At 36.7% G+C, this 23,650-nt stretch overlaps 1 protein-coding gene across 9 annotated transcripts in view; it reads left to right on the top strand.

Moving 5' to 3' along the window:
- The window catches only part of NSD3 (nuclear receptor binding SET domain protein 3), a 111,631-nt gene that overhangs the window by 56,571 nt on the left and 31,410 nt on the right, over positions 1-23,650 (top strand). For 8 of the 9 annotated variants that reach the window (XR_007514820.1, XR_007514821.1, XM_049865081.1 and 5 more), the window contains exons 5-13: positions 2,257-2,411; positions 4,197-4,712; positions 6,585-6,711; positions 10,424-10,524; positions 12,851-12,896; positions 15,791-15,921; positions 16,307-16,435; positions 17,239-17,365; positions 23,377-23,574. Coding sequence is in view for 7 of the 9 variants with exons in the window: in XM_049865081.1 (XP_049721038.1) it covers positions 2,257-2,411; positions 4,197-4,712; positions 6,585-6,711; positions 10,424-10,524; positions 12,851-12,896; positions 15,791-15,921; positions 16,307-16,435; positions 17,239-17,365; positions 23,377-23,574 (1,530 nt within the window). In the remaining 2 variants the exon portion in view is untranslated. The other variant, XM_049865088.1, reaches the window with a different exon arrangement.

Consider the following 23,650-nt stretch of genomic DNA (forward strand, 5'->3'; position numbering starts at 1 on the left):
GCTTTTTTTTATGCGAGTTATATCTATTCCTATTTTTTTTTAAAAAAGTAATATTCTACTGTGTTTTCAGTGAAAATTTACACAGCAAATTAGGTTCCTATTTAACAATTACTACACAAAGTGTTTAGTTACATTGGTTACATTTTTCACAACGTGTCAACATTCTCACTAATTCCATTTTGGACGTTTTGTCTTTGCCTTAAAGTAATTGTTGGCCATTTGGTCCCATACAGATGATTTTTAAAGGTACACAGTTCTCACTTGTAATATTCTTTTTATTATTCTTTTATTTTAGGATTCTTTTATTATTTATTTTATGATTTTATTTATTATTATTGTTTTACTATCATTTATTTATTATTATTTATTGATTTTATGACTCTTTCTTTTTATTTTATTTTATGAGCTAAAAGGTGACCTTGGGGTAGTTTTGATTTAAGGTTTATGGAGTATCGCAGGGCAGTAGTCTCAGAAATTAAAACTGAAAACTTGTAAATATTTACTAACTCATTTTAAAATGTTAACATTAAATTTTTATGAAAAATAACATTCAAACAAAAGTATTAATGAGAAGAATGATATTGTCTTATATTTTTGCATATCTCTTTAATGCCTGGCTTAATTGAAAACAACTAAATTCTCCTGTCTGCTTCTACATTCAATCTGTTATGATTTATTGTTTTGGTTGAAGTAGATGAAGATAATTCAGCCTTACATAAATGTATAAAAATTTTAGTTGGCAAAAATAAAGAGTTATTTTAATAGCATTTTCAGGTAATTGTGAATATTTTTCTTTGATATCACACCAAAACTCAACAAGTTGTTGGTTCTAAAAGATTAGTTACAATGTGGAATCTGAAATCAGACCAGTGACTTTTTTTACTTCGTTATGTTAAAATCCATTGCAAAAGCCTTTCTTGCACTTTGAATGGGTCTTTTACCTTGCCTGATTTCATAACATCATGCACTGGTTGTTTAAAAAATATTGGCTTACTGAGTCATGCAGCGCTCCCAAATGTTGACATGTTCCTATATACACATCACATTCATTAATATTACCAATTATTTTATCAGAAAATTCTTTGAACATTGGGAAGCAGACAAGATCATAATGACAAATACAAGTTTTCCAAAATTCTAAATTTTGTTTGAAAGTTGAAATTTTAATATTGGCAACAAATACTATCAGTTGTTTCCCTCGAAATGACAAGCCTGCTTTGTTCTTTTTTGCGAAAATATTTGCCAGATACCCAGGTTCATATCACCATAGTTTGTCAGTCATTCCGTCAAGTAAAAATGGTGTTACGTGAAAAAGCGGCCAGTTCACCTTTCAGCTCAAATGATCACAAGTACTTTTCCTCAAGACATATTTCAGTATGCGGAAGTGCTTTATGTATGGTTCCCATTTTGTCACACAGAATATTAAAAACGCACATACATAAGGGTCAAGATTTAAGAAAACTAATATTTACTGCCTCATTATTAAGTGAAACTTTTTTTTTTTTTTCTTAACTGCCCGTGCATGGCTGTGAAGGCTACAGGGACACTGGTGCAGTTTGGTGCCACTCATTGCCTTTATTTCTGCAGGGATACCAGCAGTCTTATCCACTGTTGCTTTTCCACTGTCAAGTGCAGATGTCAGCATAGTGAAACAGGCAGATAACATCTTAGTATTATTATGATAATAGTTTTGACCTTGCGGGACCCTTGAAAGAGCCTCAGAAACTCCCCCCACCCAGTCACACACCCCTCCAATGGTCTGCATACCATACTTTTGTGTAGTTAGAAAAGCAATTTGACTAGTAGTTGACTTTTAAAAAGTCCAAGGAAACATACATTTTTCTTAGGGCAACATTGTTTATTTGCACCCATATTGATTTATAAAAAGGTTTGAAGCAAGTAAAAAAGATTTGTATAATCAAAGTAATAAATCCGATAATTAGCAAATTTCTATTTTTCTTTCTCTTAAAATTTACTGTATTAATTTTAATCATTTGGGGGTGGTTTTTATAGTAGCTTTTATTTATTTATTTATTTATTATTTATAGGGTCGCTATGAGTCGGAATCGACTCGACGGCACTGGGTCTGGGTATTATTTATGTAGTTGGTAAATGCTGGATTATGGCTTTGGACAGTCTAAAACATACATATTTTAGTAAGGGTAATACTGAGGAACCTGGGTTAGCTTCATATTTTTGGCAAAACATACAGGGTTGTTTATGTTCTGAGTTATTAATAAGAATTTTTACTTACAGGTGCCCGAGAATACCACGTCCAGTTTTTTAGCAACCAGCCAGAGAGGGCATGGGTCCATGAGAAGCGGGTACGGGAGTATAAAGGTCATGAGCAGTATGAAGAATTACTGGCTGAGGCAACCAAACAAGCCAGCAATCACTCGGAGAAACAAAAGGTAACTGACAACATATTAGTATTAGTCTAGCATGGTTTCTAAAGGTCTTAATAATTTAGTAGAATTTTCCATACTTGAATTCAGACAATTGTTAGAATGATTTCTTTTAGCTCCTTTAAGTTCCATTCAGTTTTAATAATTTTATAAAATATTTATCAATTTATGCTACATAAACAATGTTATAGTACTATTAAAAACGCTGCCTGCCTGTTTAATGCAATGTTAGATTCTATTGTGAGTTGAATTAATGTGCGTAAGCCTACTAGATGCTCGGGAAATGTAAATTTTGTCAGGGATTTTTATCCTTCTCTCTATTTAAGCATCTTGTCATAATTCCTCTCAAGTCTTATTTAGCAGAAATGTTTTCTAAAAGTACACTTTTTGAAATATTTAGTGAGCACCTACTGTGAGCTAAGCACTGTTTTAAGCATTACGTTTATATTATCGACTCATTTAACCTTCATAACAACCTGTAAGAGATAGATACTGTTGTTCTAATTTCTGCAGATAAACTGAGGCACAGAAAGCTTAGGTGACTGGACCAACAAGGTCATACAAATGATGAAACTAGGATGAAGTGAAATACGTTTGATGTGGTGGTGGATATTTTAGAGTTTTAACATGAACTTCTGATAATGTCTGGTTGAGATGTTTAAGCTCAGCTAATTTTAGTGTGAGTCTCTTGTGATTCAGAGGCTTGTCTTTTTTTTTACATTTTGAAAGCTAAATTTTAATTACAGAATTTTGATTCATTTTATCAGACTTAGATTTTACAGATTTATATATCAGTATCCAGTGTATGGAAACCCTGGTGGCGTAGTGGTTAAGTGCTATGGCTGCTAACCAAAAGGTCAGCAGTTTGAATCTGCCAGGCAGTCCTTAGAAACTCTATGGGGCAGTTCTACTCTGTCCCATAGGGTCGCTGTGAGTTGGAATCGACTCGATAGCAGTGGGTTTTGGTTTGATCCAGTGTATACTATACTATCTCATAGTTTTATCAGCTAATTTCTGGCTATGTCGGTCTAGTCCCCTGGATAATTCCCAGTTGCTTTGGCCGTCACACATACACACACCTTTATTCAATTCAAAGTTTTTTTTTAATCTCTCTTGCCAATTCAAAGTCTTCTGATCAACCCTGGACATAGAGACATGGAGACCTATAGAAACTGTGATTTGAGTTTATTTTTTCTCTCACATGGATGGCTGCTCTCCTGTGTCTTGTCATCTTTCACGTGCTTCTCAGGACTCTCTCCTTTTACTGCATTCTGGCCCCTGTTTCCATTAGGATACAGACTAGCAGCACAGCTTCAAATGCCGGCTCTCTGCCAGTTGCCTTTGTTATGATCTCTGTAGTCCCTTGACCTATCCTTTTCCCCTTAATATGGGGGAGAAATGGCTCCTTCGGGGTGTCATTTTTAATGTTAGTGCTTTATTGGACACTGAAATTATTTCTGCATTCTATTCTTCCCTTTGCCCGTATTATTGCTAGTTTTTTAAAATAAATATGATGTCTAAAGAAGGATGTTTCCCTCTTTGGAGACTTGTCCAGCAGAGTAGTCAGCAAAGGAAGGATAGATATTTGGGAGTAGACCTTCATGTCACCTGATGGTGATACTCATTTAGCAAAGTTATGGAGATACAGAACATTTCACTTCCTTAACTGAAGAATCTGAAAGTATTCATTTCATATATACCTGAAAAGATAACAGGATCACATGAGAAATATGCATTTATTTAAATGTACTTATTAAAGTATCTTTGATAATGCCTGTATCTTTTTTGAAGATTCGGAAACCCCGGCCTCAGAGAGAACGTGCTCAGTGGGATATTGGCATTGCCCATGCAGAGAAAGCATTGAAAATGACTCGAGAAGAAAGAATAGAACAGTATACTTTTATCTATATTGATAAACAGCCTGAGGAAGCTTTATCTCAAGCAAAGAAGAATGTTGCCTCCAAAGCCGAAGTTAAAAAAACCCGGAGACCAAGATCAGTGTCGAACACTCAGATAGAACAGACCAATACAGGGGAGGCGGCTTCCTCACCATCAAGTACTGAAATTCGGAGACACAGCCAGAGGCGGCACACGAGCGTGGAAGAGGAGGAACCACCGCCTGTTAAGATAGCGTGGAAAACAGCAGCAGCGAGGAAATCCTTACCAGCTTCCATTACAATGCACAAAGGGAGCCTGGATCTGCAGAAGTGTAACATGTCTCCTGTTGTGAAAATTGAACAAGTGTTTGCTCTTCAGAATGCCACAGGAGATGGGAAATTTATTGACCAATTTGTTTATTCAACAAAGGTATTCCCGTTTTTGTGTTTTTGTGGAAGGTATTTAATAACTAATCAACCTCGGCATTAAAAAAAAAAAAAAAAACCAACAGAAAGATATAATTTAAATATCCTTTGTGTCCACTGCATTTGAAATGTTCCGTCAAGTACTCTGTTTAAGACGGGGCAAAAAAGAATAGGCAAAAGAGCTATTTTTTTTTTCTCTTTGTTTTGTTTTTTCCCTTTGTAGTATCCCATCTGTACTATATTAATCTTGAGCTGTGCAGCCAAAATTGAGCTTAGCTCCCTGAAGCTGTGAAAAAAACTGGACACTTTGCCTGTTTTTAGTTTGTATAGTCTTAGTTGCAGAATGTGCTTCATATTGAATCATTTTTGTCAGTTATCTGAACTAATTGTTGTCTGAAAAGCCACTGTGATAATTGGACCTGCTGACCTGTTTGGTTGCATTAGCTGTTTGGTGGGCCCATGTTAGTGTGGGATGTCTCACTGCATTTTAGGGAAATACCAGCGCTATGTTTGTTCTCTAACAGTTGATGGTGATAGCTGAAGTGAAAATAGCCTCTTCAAACTGAGTGCATTCTTCAGTCAGCCTTGGGGAGTCTGACGTGTGGCACAGAGGGTTAAGCACTTGATAGCACTACCTGAAAGGTTGGCAGTTCGAATCCACCCAGAGGCACCTCGAAAGACGGGCCTGGTGATCAGCTTCCAAAAGGTCACAGCCTTGAAAATCCTGTGGAGCACAGTTCAACTCTGCAAAGTGTGGGGTTGCCATGAGTCGGAATTCTCTCCCTGGCAGCTGGCTGATTAGCCCACCTCAAAGGTGGTAGAATTCTTGCCTTCCATTGGGGAATGCACCTTATATGCCTTGTGCACAGCCAGCACCCATCTGTCAGTGGAGGCTTGCATGTTGCTATGATGCTAAACAAGTTTCAGTGGGGTTTCCAGATTAGGATAGACTAGGAAGAAAGGCCTGGTGAGCTACCTTGAAAATCAGCCAGTGGAAAAAACCCTGTGGATCACAACAGTCCAATCTATAACTAATCATGGGGCTATATGGGACCGGGCAGTGTTGTGTTCCCTTGTAAATGGGACCGTCGTGAGTTGGGGCAGACTTGGATGGCAACTACCAGCTACACCAAACTACCTGGAAAACTTTTAAGTTGCAGTACCTACTTGATTCTCCTGATATCTTTGAATAGCAAATGAATACTTTGTACTTTTTTTTTTTCACTGCAAATTGCCTGCATTCTTGGAGCAGTTTTACCTGCTTCTGGATATACAAATCAAACTTTGTCTTACACACACACTCCCAAAGTGGTATTGAAAGGAAATCCACAATAAATCTGATCCTTTAATATATATATATATATTTATATTTAGAAACCACTCCTTCTATTTCTTTGGGTTAAAAATACCTAAAATGAGACAGAATTGCAGTTGACCTGCCTTCTGCCTGCTCCATTTGCTTATTGAGTACACATTTTGGTCACCATGAATGGTGTATTTCTGTATGTAAGAATATTGTCTCTCAAGACGTGTTGAGATTTTTTATCTGTGTAGTTGGGCACTTTACCAAATGAAAATAACTAGAGTTCTCACACTGTGATGTGTATAAAGGGAGATAACTATTCAGAACCAGAAAGTACTTTGGTTTTGACAGAAAATTATGTGGTGCAGGTTCATTTTTAGTGATCTTCATCACTTGGACTTAGACAAATTGGTTTTTCTCCATGATCTCATTCTACATTTTAGAATATAGCCCAATAATTAGCAAAATTGTTCTGAGGATGGGTAAGGTAATAAAATGAAGGATGTTATAAAATTCAAGCAATTTACCATTTGCCTGGTAATCACCTACTTTTTACTTTGCCTTATTTTAAAGGGAATTGGTAACAAAACGGAAATAAGTGTCAGGGGGCAAGACAGGCTTATAATTTCTACACCACACCAGAGAAATGAAAAGGCAACTCAGAATATATCATCTCCTGAAGCAACATCTGGTCCTACAGGTTGGTATGAATGAGGAGTACGTAGACCCATTTTGGGAGGTCATAGGTCTGCTCTGCTATCACGTAGCTGTGTTCCTAAGAAACTTTCGGTAGTCAAAAGTCAATTTGTATTAATAAAAGAATTATAAAAGTAATTCTTTCAATAAGAAAAAATGGGTTAGGGGCTAGAGAACTTTATTCATAGTAACAGGTATTTTTCCTGTAGGAATTCCAATAATGGGCAGATTTTGTAATTAAAAGAGTATAGCTATAAAGTCCAAACATACCGAGGTAAATGCACCATTTGACTCTCTCTCTTTCTGTCTCTGACTGAGAATGAGCTTTACTTTTCTAGCACTGTTAACACATTCTTACCATTTTCTCCTTTGTCCCGCATTGAAACAAAGTGGCAGATGCCAGCCCTCTTCATTCTTCCTAGGTGTGCTAGAGGTTAGTACCTGAGGGTCCTAGGGCCTAATTCTCGTATCATAATCTATTCTCTGACAAACAGACACGTGAATTGAAAATCCAGCTATGTTATTCCTGCTTAAAGGAGAAATGCCTATGATCAGTAAGATGCTTTTGGAATGTTCAAAGTAATTTTTATTACAAGACTGACTTGCTGCAAATCTTACAGTTTTAACTGAGCCTGGCAGGTTTGGTTTATATAAAAGTATTACATCGGTAGTATTTCTGTTGCTTCATATAGCCGTCAAGAAAAGAGTTGGGTATCAACTAACTTGATCATTTGGAATCTTAATTTAGAGACCAAGTTTCACTTCAGTCTTTTAAAAAGGTTTTTGAAATATAAAATCTGACCAAATAATTTTCTGGAAGGATTAAAGTTTTAAGACCTAAGATCTTAATCTTGAATTGGTAGTAATGCAGGCAAATCTGTGATTGAGTGGCATTAAGGGGTAAATATTTTGGTAACGGAAATGTTAAGTAAGATTCTAATTAGTATATGAGCTAAATAAAAACAACCTGCATTCCAGAAAAGACTTGGGGGCTACCTTTGTTTAAAAAAAAAAATGTGGAGAGGGGAGATGGTGGCAGAGGAGGGAGACGGGGCATGTTAAACAGCACACCTTTATCCAAAATCAAATTAGGAAAAGAAGCTGAATTAAAGGGAGGGGTGACTGTCTCGAATCAGATTCGCAACTTTTATCATTTCAAGATACTGTAATAAAAAATGAAAGCATACTGCTGACAGAACGAGTAAATAGACTTAGATTTTGCATTAATTAGCCATAATTGAAAATGTGTTTTCCCATCTTTGAATATTAAAATAATCTTTTGGCCTCAGCTTTCTGTAGTTAGGTGTATCAGTTTTGTTATCTCTCTTTCCACTAAACTATTGGTAATTTGTCTGAATTTAAGTGGGATACTGAGATTAGAAGAATATTTATTTAAACATCTACTTTCTCCTAATTAATGAGAAAGTACATTTTTCATATATATTAGACTGATCTTAATGCAAATATTTTACTTCTGTTTTTTAACAGAGCTTTTGTTTTCTTCCCCAGACAACTGGAAGTTTTACTTTCATGTAGTCTTTTAATTATAAGATTAAAGTTCTGCTATGGATTTTCTTCTTTGATTCTTTATATCTAGAAAAAGCCTTATTTCTTCCTTAGACTGGCACATAGAATTTAGGTTGTAAATTAGAACATTCATTTCATGATGGGTGCCCTAAAGCTTTGACCTTGGTTTAGTTTCCAACTGTAGTTAATAAGCATATTTTGTCCTGTAAAATGACCATTTTGCTGCTTATGAAAATTAATTCAGTAGTTGAAAAGTTAGAAAAGAGACTTGTTCTTCCTTCAAGAACCAATTGCATCATCATGTCAGTTGGTGCTAATTATGTAGGGAGAACCCTTGAGGGGTTTTTTTTTGTAACTAGGGGCTACATCACATGTGTGGCACAGACACATGTTTCTGTGGCTTGAAGAATTGCTTCTGCCTTCACACTAGATTTCTGGGCTATTTTTAAATCCTGAGATCCTTCCCTCTCCTCCCCTAGAACATGAACTTAATATTTTTTAATGGTTCTTAAACCTAGTAGAATGGATGTGTTCTTTGGGTAGCGTTCAGAATAATTTTAAGAAGTCATGTTGCCTTATCCTCTATGAGACTAAAGATTACGTCTCCTCTACACTTGGTGGAACAGTTTTTGTCATCCTCAGAGCAAGTAAAGATTTGTTTTTAAGCAGCTCCGTTTTCATTTTCCTCTTCCCTGGTAGATTGACTACTGAGAATATCTTGAAAAGTAGGACTCTTTGGGATCCTCAGGTTGGTCTCTGAGGGTAAGGTATCTGCTGTCTTGGTAAACATTTTCTCAGTGTAAGGAGGAGAGTGACAGTAAAGGAAGGAGCCATCACCTTTATCTGTGACTTCTCTGCTAGGAATTGATTAACCACAGCTCAGAAATAATATATTATCATCAAACTACCCACCCTTTCCCCAAAACAAAGTAGTGGGGTCATTCTTTGTTTTGACTTTGAACTAAGATAAGGGAAGCCAAGAGCAATGAAACCAGAAAGTTTAAAGGAAGGTTATATTGAAGTAGCTTCGATCTGATTTTATAGGAGGTTTTAGCAGCTTCTTTCTGTGGCAAGTGAAGGGTGATTATTATCCAGGAGGACTATTTAGGTAGTCCAGGCACTGAAAAAGGAACCCTGGTTGCACAGTGGTTAAGTGCTCAGGTTGGTGGTTCAACCCCACCAGCCACTCCGTGGGAGAAAGATGTGGCAGTCCGCTTCCATAGAAATTTCAGCCTTGGAAGTTCCATGAGGCAGTTCTACTGTGTCATATAGGGTCATGGTGAGTCGGCATCTACTGGTCAGCGACAGGTTTGGTTTGGTTTTAGGCTCTGAAAAGATGGAGAAGAGCTGCGCTGAAGGTATTGTTCCTCCGCAGTCACAGTGTGAAGTCATTCCGACTTAGTGTTCTTTCAAAAAGTCGTGGTCTCCAGTCTCAGTTTTATCCTTTTCAAAAATGGGGTCCATGAGAGTTTCCTTCTGTTCACTTTTAAACAGTTTTACTATTTAAAAATTTTAGTAGTTTATTTTAGCATCTAACTTGGAAATGCTTGATAATTTGTTTTAACTTTTAAGTTTCCCATGAGTAGTTCTTTCTAAAGTATAACAGGTCCCTTAAAAGTCAGATTAATGGCTAGGTTTTGGGTCACATTTTTGTGCCTTTCCCGATGTTTTTACTAATAAAAATCATAAAAATAGCAAAACTTATATGTAAGTGCTAACTATGCACCAAGCACTATTAAGCACTTTACATTTAGAATTAATTTAATTCATTTGTTAAAATGCACAATCTGTAGGCCAATTGAATTTGAACCAGTAAAATTCCTAATGTCAGCTTCTTAATAAAGTCATTCTCATTCATCCCTTCAATTACATTTACCTAAAGGTATTTACCTGCGTTTAAACTATGTCTGTGCTGTTTTAACTGGACTTTATAATTTTTTTATTCAGTTCCTTTTATTTGTATAATTTAGTATCCTTTTAAATCTCAGTTTCAGCTCATCAGCCTTTAGAATTTGATCTATAAAAATGTTTATGTATTCCCTAGTACTTAACAGCCTTTTCATGATTTATAATTAAAATTCCAAAATGTATCAGGTAAGAAAAGCAAGAAATTTGGTCCTGTCTTAATTACTTAAATGTCAGGATATCTTTAAATGAGTTTTTATTTGTTTGTTTATATCACCTCTTAGGCTCAGTAGAAAAGAAGCAACAGAGAAGATCAATTAGAACTCGTTCTGAATCAGAGAAATCCACTGAGGTTGTGCCAAAGAAGAAGATCAAAAAGGAGCAGGTTGGCTTCCTACATGTAGAGAGTTAAAACATTGTATTTGTAAATATTGTAGTTTATATTGATATCCTAAAAGAAAAAAACTCCCTCTGCCCCTACTCCCCACCCCAGGTTTCCTTTCTGGACTCTTTCTGTTTTTGTCCTGGTGGGTTCCAGTGCCTGATTCTAACAAAACCATCCTGTGATTCTGCTTCAAGCATTTTCATAGAAAAACAGTCAGGCTTCAGGAGATGGGAAGCCAGTAGTGCAAGACTCTTAAAGAACCCCTCACTTATTTTGAAATTTCTGTTATGAGCAAAATGATTTCATGTTTTTTATTTGGAACCATCATTGAGCCTCCCCCCTTTTGTTTTTTTTTTTTAATTTTGATTTAAACTGCTGATATGTATTGTTTTTATTTTTTAACAAATCAAATTAATTTATGAGAGTTATATTTAAGAAGCATAATCATAGATGATCTGGTTTTCCTGGTGGTATCACAGATTTTTTGGAATGTTATTTTCCTGCAGTGGAATGGCACTCACCTGTAATTAGATTGTCAGATAAATTATATTTAAAATTTTTTTAAAGGGCATTTTGACTGATGGGTGTGAAACCAATGTAATCAGTGGGATAATGTACATGTTAAATTACCTTTTCAAAGAAATTTTTAGAAACCATTGCTGCTTGAAATTAAACTCACAATCAGAATTTTTGGTAATTTTTTTAAAGTGAGAGAGTATCCATTTTTATATCCCGGATAGCACTATCGAACAAAAAGAATTCTGAGTAGAATTAGTTCCAGTAAGCTTTGTATTTTTAAACCACTTAATATGGAAGAGTACAAACTTCACTATTTTAATTATTTCCTTATGATTTTAAACTGTACTCTATGGTATCACCAAGCATGTAAAACAGTTTTCCCAGAAATACTCAACTAAAAAATAAGTAATATACTAATTCATTTACCATATTAACTTTAATACTTAGGAGATTATATTCCAAAAAATCTTTCTAAGCTCTTGCAAATCTGCAGTATTCATTATCAAAATTTCTTGTGATTTTTGCCAGCTGGTTCCCACATTCAGTCTGTGATCAGTCACTTTACAATTAATAAGCAAAATGAGTTAAAAAAAAAAAAATGGGTCAAACAAATTGTTAATGCCACTGTGTTATAGTTAGTAGTAGAACAATACCAGTGATTGTTTAGAAGATTTTATATTTGTATTACTAATTGTATCTTATAAAAGAGCTTCTGTTGTATGTTTTTTTACCTGTTGTAAAAAAAAAATAAAGTTTTTTAAAAAGCTTAGAACAATCCTTAAATATTTACAAAACGTGTTTCAACATGCATATTTCACCACATCTTAAAGAAACATAAAATTCAATTCATAGCTTAAACAGGAACTCCTCCAACAGCACCCTTTTTCTAATTCCAGTGGTTCAATCCTCAGATTACCATGTGTTTTACATATACATAAGGAGCCTTGGTGGTGCAGTGGTTGAAGCGCTCGGCTGTGAACCAAAAGGTGTTCAAACCCAGAACCCACCAGCCACTCCACGGGAGGAAGATGTGGCAGTCTGCTTCCGTAAAGATTTTCGGCCTTGGAAACTTTATGGGGCAGTTCTACTCTGTCCCATAGGGTCGCTATGAGTCAGAAGCGACTCGGTGGCAGTGGGTTTGGTTGGTTACATATACATGGGCAGAATAACTTCTGATCTCGCTCTTCTAATGTAGGATCAAGACACTGTGCATTAAACACTCAAGAAAGCGCTTTTGCAATATCACAAACTTATTTTCTAAAGTTTGTACTAGCAGCAAAAGTATTGAGCTTCCAGCTGTATGCAGCCCTGTAGCACTCTCTACAGAGAGGGTCCTGATTCCCAGCAACTTAGCTGTGAGTGCAGGCGCGGAAGGGTCTTAAAGTGGCGTGAGTTACATTAACCTGAGTATCATAGTAAGTAAAAATTTATCCTAACATCTTTGGGGCGGGAGGGGTTTTAGCAGCATCGGGGCTGGTTGCAGAAACAACCCCTCTCCTGCCTCCCAGACGGACACTGAAGAAAGTATTCTCGTTCTCTTCATATAGTAAGGGAGTGGTGGGAAAAGCCTTTGCTAGAGAGCATGTGGCTGTGTGTTGTCACGTGGTATTCAGCAAGACAGCTAGCATATAAACCCTCCCTGGCCTTGAGACAGAGAACTTCACCCAGAAGATGGGACTGGCTTCAGATTTCAGATACATTAGTAATCAGTCATCATTACTTAGATTGATGAAAGTATTATTCTTTTCCTCTATTAATTAAAAGTGGAAAAATTCCTTGTTAATCCTGTGTTTTTCTACCCATACAGGTTGAAACAGTCCCTCAGGCTGCAGTGAAGACTGGATTACAGAAAGGTGAGTTAATAAATAATGTTACTTTGCATTTCCTTGATTAAAACCTATTTTTAAGAACTACTTATTTGTACTTCATGTATTTTTGTCTGTCTCTGTAAATCATTGTTGTTGCTCTCCAGTCAATAATTTGTGTGAAATTGCAATATTCCCCAGTGTTTGTGTGTGTGTGTATGCGATTTTTAGAGTTGATCTTACTCTGTGCCTCCATGTGAAAAAGTCTTTAACTGTTTTGGTAAATTGGAGAACACCATGTAGACTTGATACCATTTCCAACTTTTCTCCATAAGATTCCGGGGTTTCACTGGTTGATAAACTAGGGATGTGACGAATCCACTTTTTTGGGTATTCGACTGAATACCGAATAGTAGCTATTAATGTTTGTCAAACATGGACTATGACAAATCAGACAAGACAACCTGATTGAAAAAATCTTGCCACGGTTATTTTTACAGTGCTGTAAAATCCTTTTGTAAATTGAAATGATTCATAGCATATCTATGGCCACTATTAGATGACCTTATGCAAATCTATTTGAGATATGCACAAAGTTTAAGAAACCTTAAGCTTATATCTGTATTTTATGTGTGCAATTTGACTACAGTACAAACTCCATAGCATGATTCGTGCGTTTTTGGTGAGATCATTCAAACTGTATTTAATACCTGTAGTTTACTCTGGGCAAATTGCATTATTTAAAAATAAGAAAAAAATAAAAAAACACCAGCCTCTCTGCATTCTCGGGGAGAAGTCTGCAGCGATGGTCTCCGTGGAGATCCTCAGCAGAACTGAACAGCCTCCCGGAGGGAACACTGCTTGGCGGAGCTCCAAGAAAAGACATCGCGATCGCTGCGAGATTAGGAGGCCTGATTGCGTTGTGTTTCCACCATTCCACAGGGTCGGCGGACCGGGGAGTGCAGGGCTCTGTCAGATTCAGTGACAGCTCCGTCTCCGCAGCGATTGAGGAAACTGTGGACTGAGATTCCTGTACAATTTCATCCCAGAAACTCCAGACTTGTAGTCTCCATGCAAGATTTCTTTGTCGGCGGCTCGATAAACAGTTTCTTTGTTTTCGATTTTGATTTTGCCAATCATCATTATGGGCGTTCTCCTGCCTGGTTTCTTCAAGACTCTGAATAATTGCTTTAACATTCAAATGATTTTTTTTTTTTTTTCCGGTCTGAGCTGGATGGGTACAGCTTAAATCATGGGTCCAGCCTAAAAACCACCGTTTAACTTACACTGATCAATTTCAACATGGACTGTTTTTTTGTTTTTAAATAAAGCATCATTAATGCACATCTGCAGGGTTTTGCCAAACAGCCCAAACTGTATACATTACAATCATTAAAAGCTCTTATTTTTTTTAATATTAGTGCCGTTATCATGGAGAACCGCATGGCAGCTGTCTTTGGCAGTCTGTCATTTTTCTAGCATTTTCAGAAACTCGTCGGAAATGGCGGTACCTGTGTTTCCCTTCGAAAGCCTCTCAGTGCAGCACTCTGTTCCTCTGTTAAAACTCCTTGTTAATCCAGTGATCTTTTAGGCCAAGGAAACATTTTGTGGTGGTGTTCTGGGTCCATACACCAGCAATGAAGGAGATAGATTTGCGTACTTGTGTTTTTTAATCAGCGTTACCATGGGCAGGCACCCTCATTTATAGATGTCAGGAAACAGTCAGTGAAAACCTTGTAGAATGGGATGTGATAACGAGGTTCCAGTAACCCGAGCAGTCTAACGAGGCCCACATCCTCCACCACAGAACATGGCTATGTACCAAGTGCTGCTCTCACTCAGCCTGTTGCGGATCTTCAAGGCCTCAGGAGACTTGTTTCTCCGTGGTCTCTTCTGGACTGCACACTTCCACCATAGCTTGCTGGGCTGATCTAGATGTCTGTTTGTTGTATGGAAAGTTGGGGGGAAAAAAAATCCAAAACACAAAACTGTGGGTTGAAATATTCACCATCTCCTTGGTTCCTTGGTACTCACCGTGTCTGCTCTGCACATTTCATCGTGGCTGTTTCTGTATAGCCTATTATACTGCATTAGCCCAAGAGATTGTTGCTTTGTAACTTTTTGCACTATTGTTTTGGCTGGATTTGTATTACACACAGTTTTAAAAAAGAATTCCACACTATTCTCTGCCTTTTTTTTTCCCCATATGTATTCCTTCCCGCACAAATTCCACACAGAGGCCTCTCATCCAGCTCTTCGTGATTTGGCTCCACCTGAGCACTGATTGTCCATTTACAACCCTCAGCAGTGTGCCTCCTAAATAATATGACATATGTAGATGTGCCGCAGCACTTGTTCATGGTCACAATAAATACCACTTCACCAAGGAAGTCTCAGATGAACGATTATGAGCATCCAAAATTTATATGGGGGGAGATAATCAACTGAATTGCAAAATTTGGGGGAAAATGGCACTGTCCGTGTACGAATCGAATACAAATCAAAGATTTGTCACATCCCTAATAAAAAACAAGATGGAGATGTCTCTGCAACCATATTTGTAAGCTACACAGTGTGTTGGGTTTTATGTCTTCCCCCTCCAAATTGAATGGTCCTTGGATTGCTGCAAATCAATCCGTCCTGCAGTTTCGATAGGATTGGTTTTTAGGTTGCAACTTGGGCTCTGCTGACTGAAAGAAAATAGCTTTAGAGCAGGAGCACTGAAATAAATGTATTAAGAGAGCGGATGTAAGTTAAATCAGTCACTACCAGGAAGGTCAGAAGCTTATGAAGTTTTGACTCGTGACTTCAGTGTTACAAAGAGAGCTGTGCTTTTTTCACACTAAAGATGAGTTTGGGGAAAGAAATTATTCTCCCACCAAAAAAAAAAAAAAAAAAACTTTAGCACTATTTTAGGATTAATTTCAGTGTGTTATATTAAGGTGCCAGCGAGATTTCAGATTCCTGTAAACCTCTAAAGAAAAGGAGTCGCGCCTCCACTGATGTAGAAATGACTAGTTCAGCGTACAGAGACACATCTGACTCCGATTCTAGAGGACTGAGTGATCTGCAGGTAAATATGTGCAAGCATCTGGGCAAAGGGCTCTTTTTTACTTTGCAAAATCAAAGTCATAACATGTTTTGCCTGACTCATTTGGGGAAATCGGGGCATTTTTAAAATACACGGAAGGAAGAAATGACTTTGGTTCTTTTGTAACTTACAAGTGTCTTAATTTTACTGATCTCTTACAACAGAAGCAGAGTTTTGTTTGTTGGCTTGCTTTTAACTACAAGGTCTCCCAAACCACCAGGCATATGGTATCCATGGGTTTTAGAAAGAAAGAAAAAAGTTTGTAGTAAAGGTCTAGTTGAGCAAGGCTTGCTAGGCTTTTCACAGCACCTAACTTTGAGGGAGGTGTTGATTTGATTTTCTTAAAAATGTGCTGTTTTCCACATAGGTAAGCTTTGGAAAGCAAGTAGATAGCCCTTCGGCTACTGCAGATGTAGACATCTCCGATGTGCAGTCGGTGGATTCAAGCTTGTCAAGAAGCAGCTTCGGAATGACTAAGAAGGACGCCGTGTGTCAGGTAGGCGGCTCACCAGTCCTGTGGCTTGAAACAATGGCCGTAATGTTCTTCCAACGATATACTTACCTTGTGTTGAAAAAGGTAGTATCTTTGCAAATTATGATGTTACGTTAAAGCTACAGATCTAAAAGTCATTTCTGGCTCTTTCCTTTTTGAGTTGCAATAGTTACTCATATGCAAATGCAAATATTGTGATAACACCGTTATTAATTGTAAGTAAATGGCAGGTGACTCATTTCAAAACATTTTCTTAAATTTGAGTTGATACTAACTTTTTGAAAAACATGTATTTACCTTTCTTGGAAAATACTGCTTTGTCCTGTAAAGGAAAGTTAAAGTGTGCAGACCCCGAAGAAGAAATCATACAAGATCGAGCATGACTTTTAAACCTCATGTGACATTGAGTCTGAAAATAGGCGTCTAGTTCAGTGATTCTCCAGGTGACTTGCAAGGACCAGCAGCATCAGCATCTTCAGGAAACTTGTTAGAAATGCACTCTCTTGGGCCCCACCCAAGAAACTTTTTACGTCAGAAACTCTGGGGGCAGGGGCCAACAATCTACTTTAACAAGCCCTTAGGAGCCCTGGTGGCAAAGTGGTCATGAGCTTGGTTGCTAACCAATAGGTTGGCAGTTCGAATCCACTAGCCACTTCTTGGGAACCCTGTGGGGCAGTTCTACTCTGTCCTCTAGGGTCGCTATGAGTTGGAATCAACTTGACGGCAGTGGGTTTAGTTTTGTTTTTTTGAGGTGATTCTGATGCACGCCAAAGTTTTTTAAACCACTGCTGTTTGCCATATGACAGATCTGTGAAAGCACTGGTGACTCTCTGATTCCTTGTGAGGGAGAGTGCTGCAAACACTTTCACCTGGAGTGCCTGGGACTGGCATCACTCCCTGACGGAAAGTTCATCTGCATGGAATGTCAGACTGGTGAGCTTTTTTTTGGTGGTTCTGAAAGATGGATTGGGAGGGATGTGCAATGCCGACATCTTCCATGGCGTCTAATTATCTTTTACTTTTATCTAGCTTATTTATATTCTCTCTTAGCTTATTTCAAAGGAGCTCTGGTGGTATAGTGGTTAAGTTAAGCACTCAGCTGCTAACTGAAAGGTCAGCAGTTCAAACCCACTGATTGCAAGTAGTGAGCAGTGTTGTCTTATCAATGCCTTTACCATAAAAACCATAAAACTTATCAATTCATTGAGATGTATTTGTGTTTTATCTAAAAGGTTACACAAAGTATGTGAATTGAGTTATTTTTCAGATGAAAGATTTTTGTGCTCAATAAATTAAAGTTCTTTGACTTTAATAAACTGGAGTAATTGTCAATCGTAAACTATAACCATGGTGATTGTGTTTTTAGTGGAAAGATGGAGCTACTGGAATTTTATTTTTAAACTTGAATCCAAAATATTCACCATTTATTTCTTATCCTACCAAACATAGACTTTACCATGATCATTTACCATAATCATTGCCGTCGAGTCATTTCCAACTCATAGCAACCCTATTAAAAAAAAAAAAAACCTAGTGAAGAGAGGAGAACTGCCCTATAGGGTTTCCTCAGGTGTAATGTTTATGGAAGCAGAGTGCCACATCTTTCTCCCACGAAGTGCTGGTGAGTTTAAACAGCCGACCTTTCCATTAGCAGCCAAACACTTAACCACGAACCACTGTGCCAACAGGGCTCCAAACGTAGACTACCACCTATTAAAGTAATGTGTAGAGAAAGAACTATGCAAGTTTACGTTTCTTTTATATGTAGCCATGGGTCTAGATAAAATCACGACAAGCAGAAAGTACAGTCATTAAATCTGTAACAAGGCACGTAAAAAACCAGCTGAAGATGGCGTGGTGATGCTTTTAGGGACTGTGTTTGTGTTCTTTTTGTTTTTATTTTAACTATGAGGAACTAAGAGCCAACTGGATATCAGGTATATATGATACACTGATCTTACCCTTGTTATGTCATTTGATTCCCATAACATCATGAGATAGGTATTATTATTACTTCCATTCTACAGTGGGGGAAACTGAGAATTAGAAGGTTTAGTACCTTGCTCAAAGTCACAAAGATAGCATATGCAGAAACTGGGATTTAAACCCTGGCAGCCCAACCCTAGAGCCCTTGCTCTTTACTGTTGCCTTCTACTGCCTTGGCAAAGTGGTGTGGCGATGATACGTCATATGCCCTAATAAACACGCACGTATACACACCACACAAAAAACTAAACTATTAAAGCTGTTTAGAACATATAACATATTTTTTCCTATACAAAATGTCATTTTATTCATCACATTTAGAGTCTGCAGTGAAACTTTGGAGCAGTTTGCCAAATATATCTGCACGTTGTTTTATTTGGCCCTCAGACTGTGTTTTGAATTTTTAAATACGGAGTGGGCACATATTCCTGGTTCCCCACATTCCCTGTCATTCCTTCTTTCCTGTCACTTATGCAGGCCAGTCATTTATGCAACCTGCCTAGTCCCTTGAACCAGTAGAATCCTGTCAACCAAGGTTAGACATAATCTCATTTGATGTACAGCTATTAGGAAAGGAGGGAAGTTTGCTTGAAAAACAATTCTGTGCTTTTGGTTTATTTATTTTCCCATTAAAACTAGTTTGGTGCCAGTTTGGTACACTTTTAACGTATTAAGAGTGAAAACTCAAATTCTGAAGCCATTGCTCAAGTTCATTTACACACTTTTCCTTTGTTTATCAAAAAGATGAACACTGTACATATGGAAAGTATCACAGGATACATGTCTGATAAAGTCCTGTACTTGCGCTTTCTGTTATTTACCACAAATGTGATTTCTGAAAGAAAGCATTGTCATTTGCCCTGTTGAATAAAATCAGTAATAAGAAAAAAAAAAAAGACTAAAAAAGGGACCACAACAGGCAATTTTACTATTTACTTTTTCTTAATGAAGACTAGTTCCTAGTGAGAAGGGAGGGAGTTTGGAAGCATTTACTTGATAGAGCTCTAAACATAAATCTTAGAGGGGTTTGCTATTTCAGCTCTCTGTTAATGTAACAATTTTACAATTATAACAATTTTCATCAATGTTAAATTTATTTTGACTGTTACATCAGTGAAAGCCTAACTTTCATTTTTATATAGATTTAATTTTATCCATTAAGCGAAGCTGCAAAGTCAGACCTCCTGCTTTTAAAATATTTTTTTAATTTCTAAGTTATTTTTAAAAGTATACTATTGCTTTTGTTTCGATATGTATGTTAAAATAGAATTTAAAATTACATATATGCAATAGGACAATGACACAAAACCCTATTGTGCTAAATATTTCTACAACAAAACCAGTCAAAAAAATTGAACATCATAGTTGTAATTATTCATTTTTGTAAGGCAGCCAATTTGTAAAGATTAGGTATTTACAAAATCAAAGAACAACAATACAATTCTATTAACTTTCTGTAAAAAACAAAACTAAACCAAAAAAAAAAAAAAAAACCTATTTCTTGTATTTTTTTCCTTAAGATTTCTTGTAGGCATTAAAAGAGAAAATGGGCAAAAGACTTGAATACTTCCCAAAAAAAGGTATTCAGATGGCCAATAAATATATGATAAGGTTGTTATAATTTTGCAGCCCTTTACAACTAAAAAATTTTTATAATCTTTATTGACTTTCATGAATTATCCGTTCATGTCTCTTTTTCCATTTATGTTTTAGGGTGTTAATGGTTTTCTTATCTCTTTTAGCATTTTAAATTTATTTCTGATTACACAAATAATGCATAAATACATTGTTATAAAAATTACAGCTCAAGGTGAAGACACCCTTTTTACTCTTAATCGTAGGCCCATACTTAATTCTAGCCCCAATCAATGGTAATCATTGTTATCAGTTTGGTGTGTAACCCCATAAACTTTTTTCTTTCCCTCTCTCTCTGTGCATAACATTTGTGTATGTATTGTAATAAAAATATATTTTTCTGCATCTTCTTTTACTAGTTTGTCTTGGACCTCTTTTTATGTCACTACAGGTATATTCTATTTAATTGCTGCATAATACTCCATAATATGGCTATATCAGTTTATTTAACTCTTCCCCTGTTGAAAAACATTTGAGTTGTTTTCAGTTTTTTGCAATTACAAACAACACTTCAGAGTGTAAATGTATAAATCTGATGCAGATATCAAGAAGTGGCATTTTCGGGCCACAGGAAGTGAATGCATTTTTATTTAATGAATACTGCCTAATTGCCTTCTAAGGTAGTTTTTTCCAATTTAAGTCCTACCGGCAGTATATGAGAGTACATGTTTCCCTACATCCTTATCAACAATTGGTATTAGCAGACTCTTTACATTTTTTCCTATTTGATAAGCTTTTAAAATAATACTTATTGTTTTAATTTACATTTACCTGATTACTAGTGAAATTGAGCTTTTTTGGGGGGTTGTTTTTATTGGCTATTTGTCTTTTCTGCTTTCTCTGAGTTGCCTGTTCATACCATTTGTACATTTTTGTATTAGGCTGTTTTATTTTATTTTCTATATTGATTTATATAGTTCTTTGTATGTCTTGTTTAGTTTTCTTTGCTTAGATATGCTGTATGTGTTTTCTCCATATGTGAACTTTTTATATAATAAAATGATCTTTTGTCATCTCTGTTGCATATATTTTTCCACATCTGTTTGTCTTTTATGTGTTCCTTCTTTTTTTCTGTTCTACTTTCTGTTGATATCTGGTCCTGGACCTTTCTTTGTTGGGTGGCTTTTAATTATAGTTTCAGTTTCTTTAATAGTTTATAGAACTATTCATATTTTTCTATTTATATATATTTTGCCAGTGTTGTTAAGTTGTATTTTTCTAGGAATCTGTTCTTTTATCTAAATTTTCAGATTAATGGCAAAAATATAGTGATTTTTTTTTTATTAGCTTTTGTAGCGATGTCCCATTTTTCTTTTCTAATATTGTTTTTATTTGCTTCTTTCCCCCTTTTTTAATTAGTCGTTCTTAACCAGGGATATGGAGTCCCTGGTTGGTCCAAATAATTAAGCACTCTACTACCAGCCAAAAGACTGGCCGTTTGAACCCACCCAGAGGCACCTTGAAAGACAGGCCTGATAATCTGTTTCTGAAAGGTCACAGCCTTTACAACCCTATCTGACAGTTCTGCTTTGACACACATGGGGTCACCATGGGTTGGAATTGACTCGGTAGCAACTAACAACAACAAAAACCAGGGGTATCAGTTTTATTACTCCTTTTTCAAAGAACCAACATTTGGTTTGTTAATCCTCACTACATATGTTGATTTCACTTCATCCTTGAAGAACATTTTCACTGAGTATAGAATTCTGGCTTGGCAATTATTTTCTTTCAGTCCCTTGAAGGTAACATTACATCATTTTCTGGCTTCCATTTTTCTCTTTCAGTCAGCTCTCAGTCTTACCGTTAATTTTTTGAAGTTAATGATTTTTTCTCTGGGTATTTTTTTTTTAATTGTGTGATTCCATTTATATGAAATGTCCAGAATAGGCAAATCCAGAGACAGAAAGTAGATTAGCAATTGGCAGCGGTCAGGAGGAGGGAGAATGAGGAATGACTGCTAATGGGTACAATGGGTGTACAAGGTTCCTGTTTGGGGTGGTGAAAATGTTCTGAAATTAGATAGTGGTGATGGTTGTATAACTAAGAATATTTTTAAAAACCACTGTATACTTTAAATTGGCTAAAATGATGAATGTTAAGTGAATTTTATGTCCAAAAAAATAAAAAGAATCAGTGACTTATAAAAACCAAACCAAACCCACTGCCGTCGAGTCGATTCCGACTCATAGCGACCCTATGGGACAGAGTATAACTGGCCCATAGAGTTTCCAAAGAGCACCTGGCAGATTCGAACTGCTGACCTCTTGGTTAGCAGCCGTAGCACTTAACCACTACATCACCAGGGTTTTCCAGTGACTTATAAACTTCCCTAATAGAGTTGGATTTTAAGAAATCAGGCAAAATCTGGTTATGGGTAGGTTATCTCACTCAGAAAAACAGCCCTATAATAGACCAGTATGCCACACCTGTGCCCAGGTGGTTGTCAAGTCTGACTTGAAGAGACATGCTGTCAGCCATACCTGGCACTGCCCCGGTTTTTGATTTGGGTTGGCCAGGTGGTGACGGTATCATTTTCTCACTCAGAGGAAACCAGGGCTTCAAACCAATTCGTTTAGGTTTGAACCCCTGCTGAGAATTTGCATTTCTACCCCAGATATACTGAATCAGAATCCACATTTTAACAAGATCCCCGGGTGGTTCTTTTTTTGTTTTGAATATTTTATTGTGGTTTGGGTGAAAGTTTAGAGAGCAAATTAGTTTCCCATTCAGACATTTTCTATACGTTTTGTTTCATGACAGTAGTTGTAATCCCCTCAAAGTGACAGCATTCTACTCTGTGGGGACTTGTAACAGTTTTTCTTGGTCCTTGATTTTCAATAGTTTGAATATGATATGCCTAGCTGTAATTTTCTGCCATTTTTATTAGATGTATGAGTTTTCATTTTGTGTCTTTTACGTACAGAAATTGTAAGTGATTATCTAATGGAATCTGTCTTTGCTTTGGTAATTCTTTTACTTCTGTGTTGGGAAGACCTCCTTACTCCCAGCTCCCAAGTGTTGAAAAATTCTGTTCTGAGTTTTTTGTGGAATCAATTTTGGTATAGAGTGACAACTGGAGATCTAAATTGTTTTCAGCGTTGTATGCCCAAATTGATAATCAATTATTCTAGCAAAACTTATTAAATAATCTTTTCATTTGGTCACTTATTTTAAATGTCCTTTTTATGTTAAATTCTTACATATATTAGTAGAGTGTATTTTATTTGGCCCTCAGATTTGATCTTGGTAGCTGCGTCTACTTAAAAGGAATATGCTTTGATCAAATTTTATTTAATCTGTGCTCCTCACCAATTTTCCAGGGCAGCACCCGTGTTTTTCATGTAAAGTGTCTGGCACAGATGTTAAGCGTTGTTCTGTTGGTACTTGTGGGAAATTTTATCATGAAACCTGTGTCCGCAAATTCCCCACTGCCATCTTTGAATCAAAAGGATTCCGCTGTCCCCAGCACTGCTGCTCTGCCTGCTCCATGGAGAAAGATATCTACAAAGCAAGTAAAGGTAAAACTCGGCTAAAAAGGGTGGCAAGGCGTTCTCCTGTTTGTTCATCTGCACGTACAACAGTTCAGCCACAGTA

This window comes from Elephas maximus, chromosome 22 (genome assembly GCF_024166365.1).
Source record: "Elephas maximus indicus isolate mEleMax1 chromosome 22, mEleMax1 primary haplotype, whole genome shotgun sequence".
NCBI lineage: Eukaryota > Metazoa > Chordata > Mammalia > Proboscidea > Elephantidae > Elephas > Elephas maximus.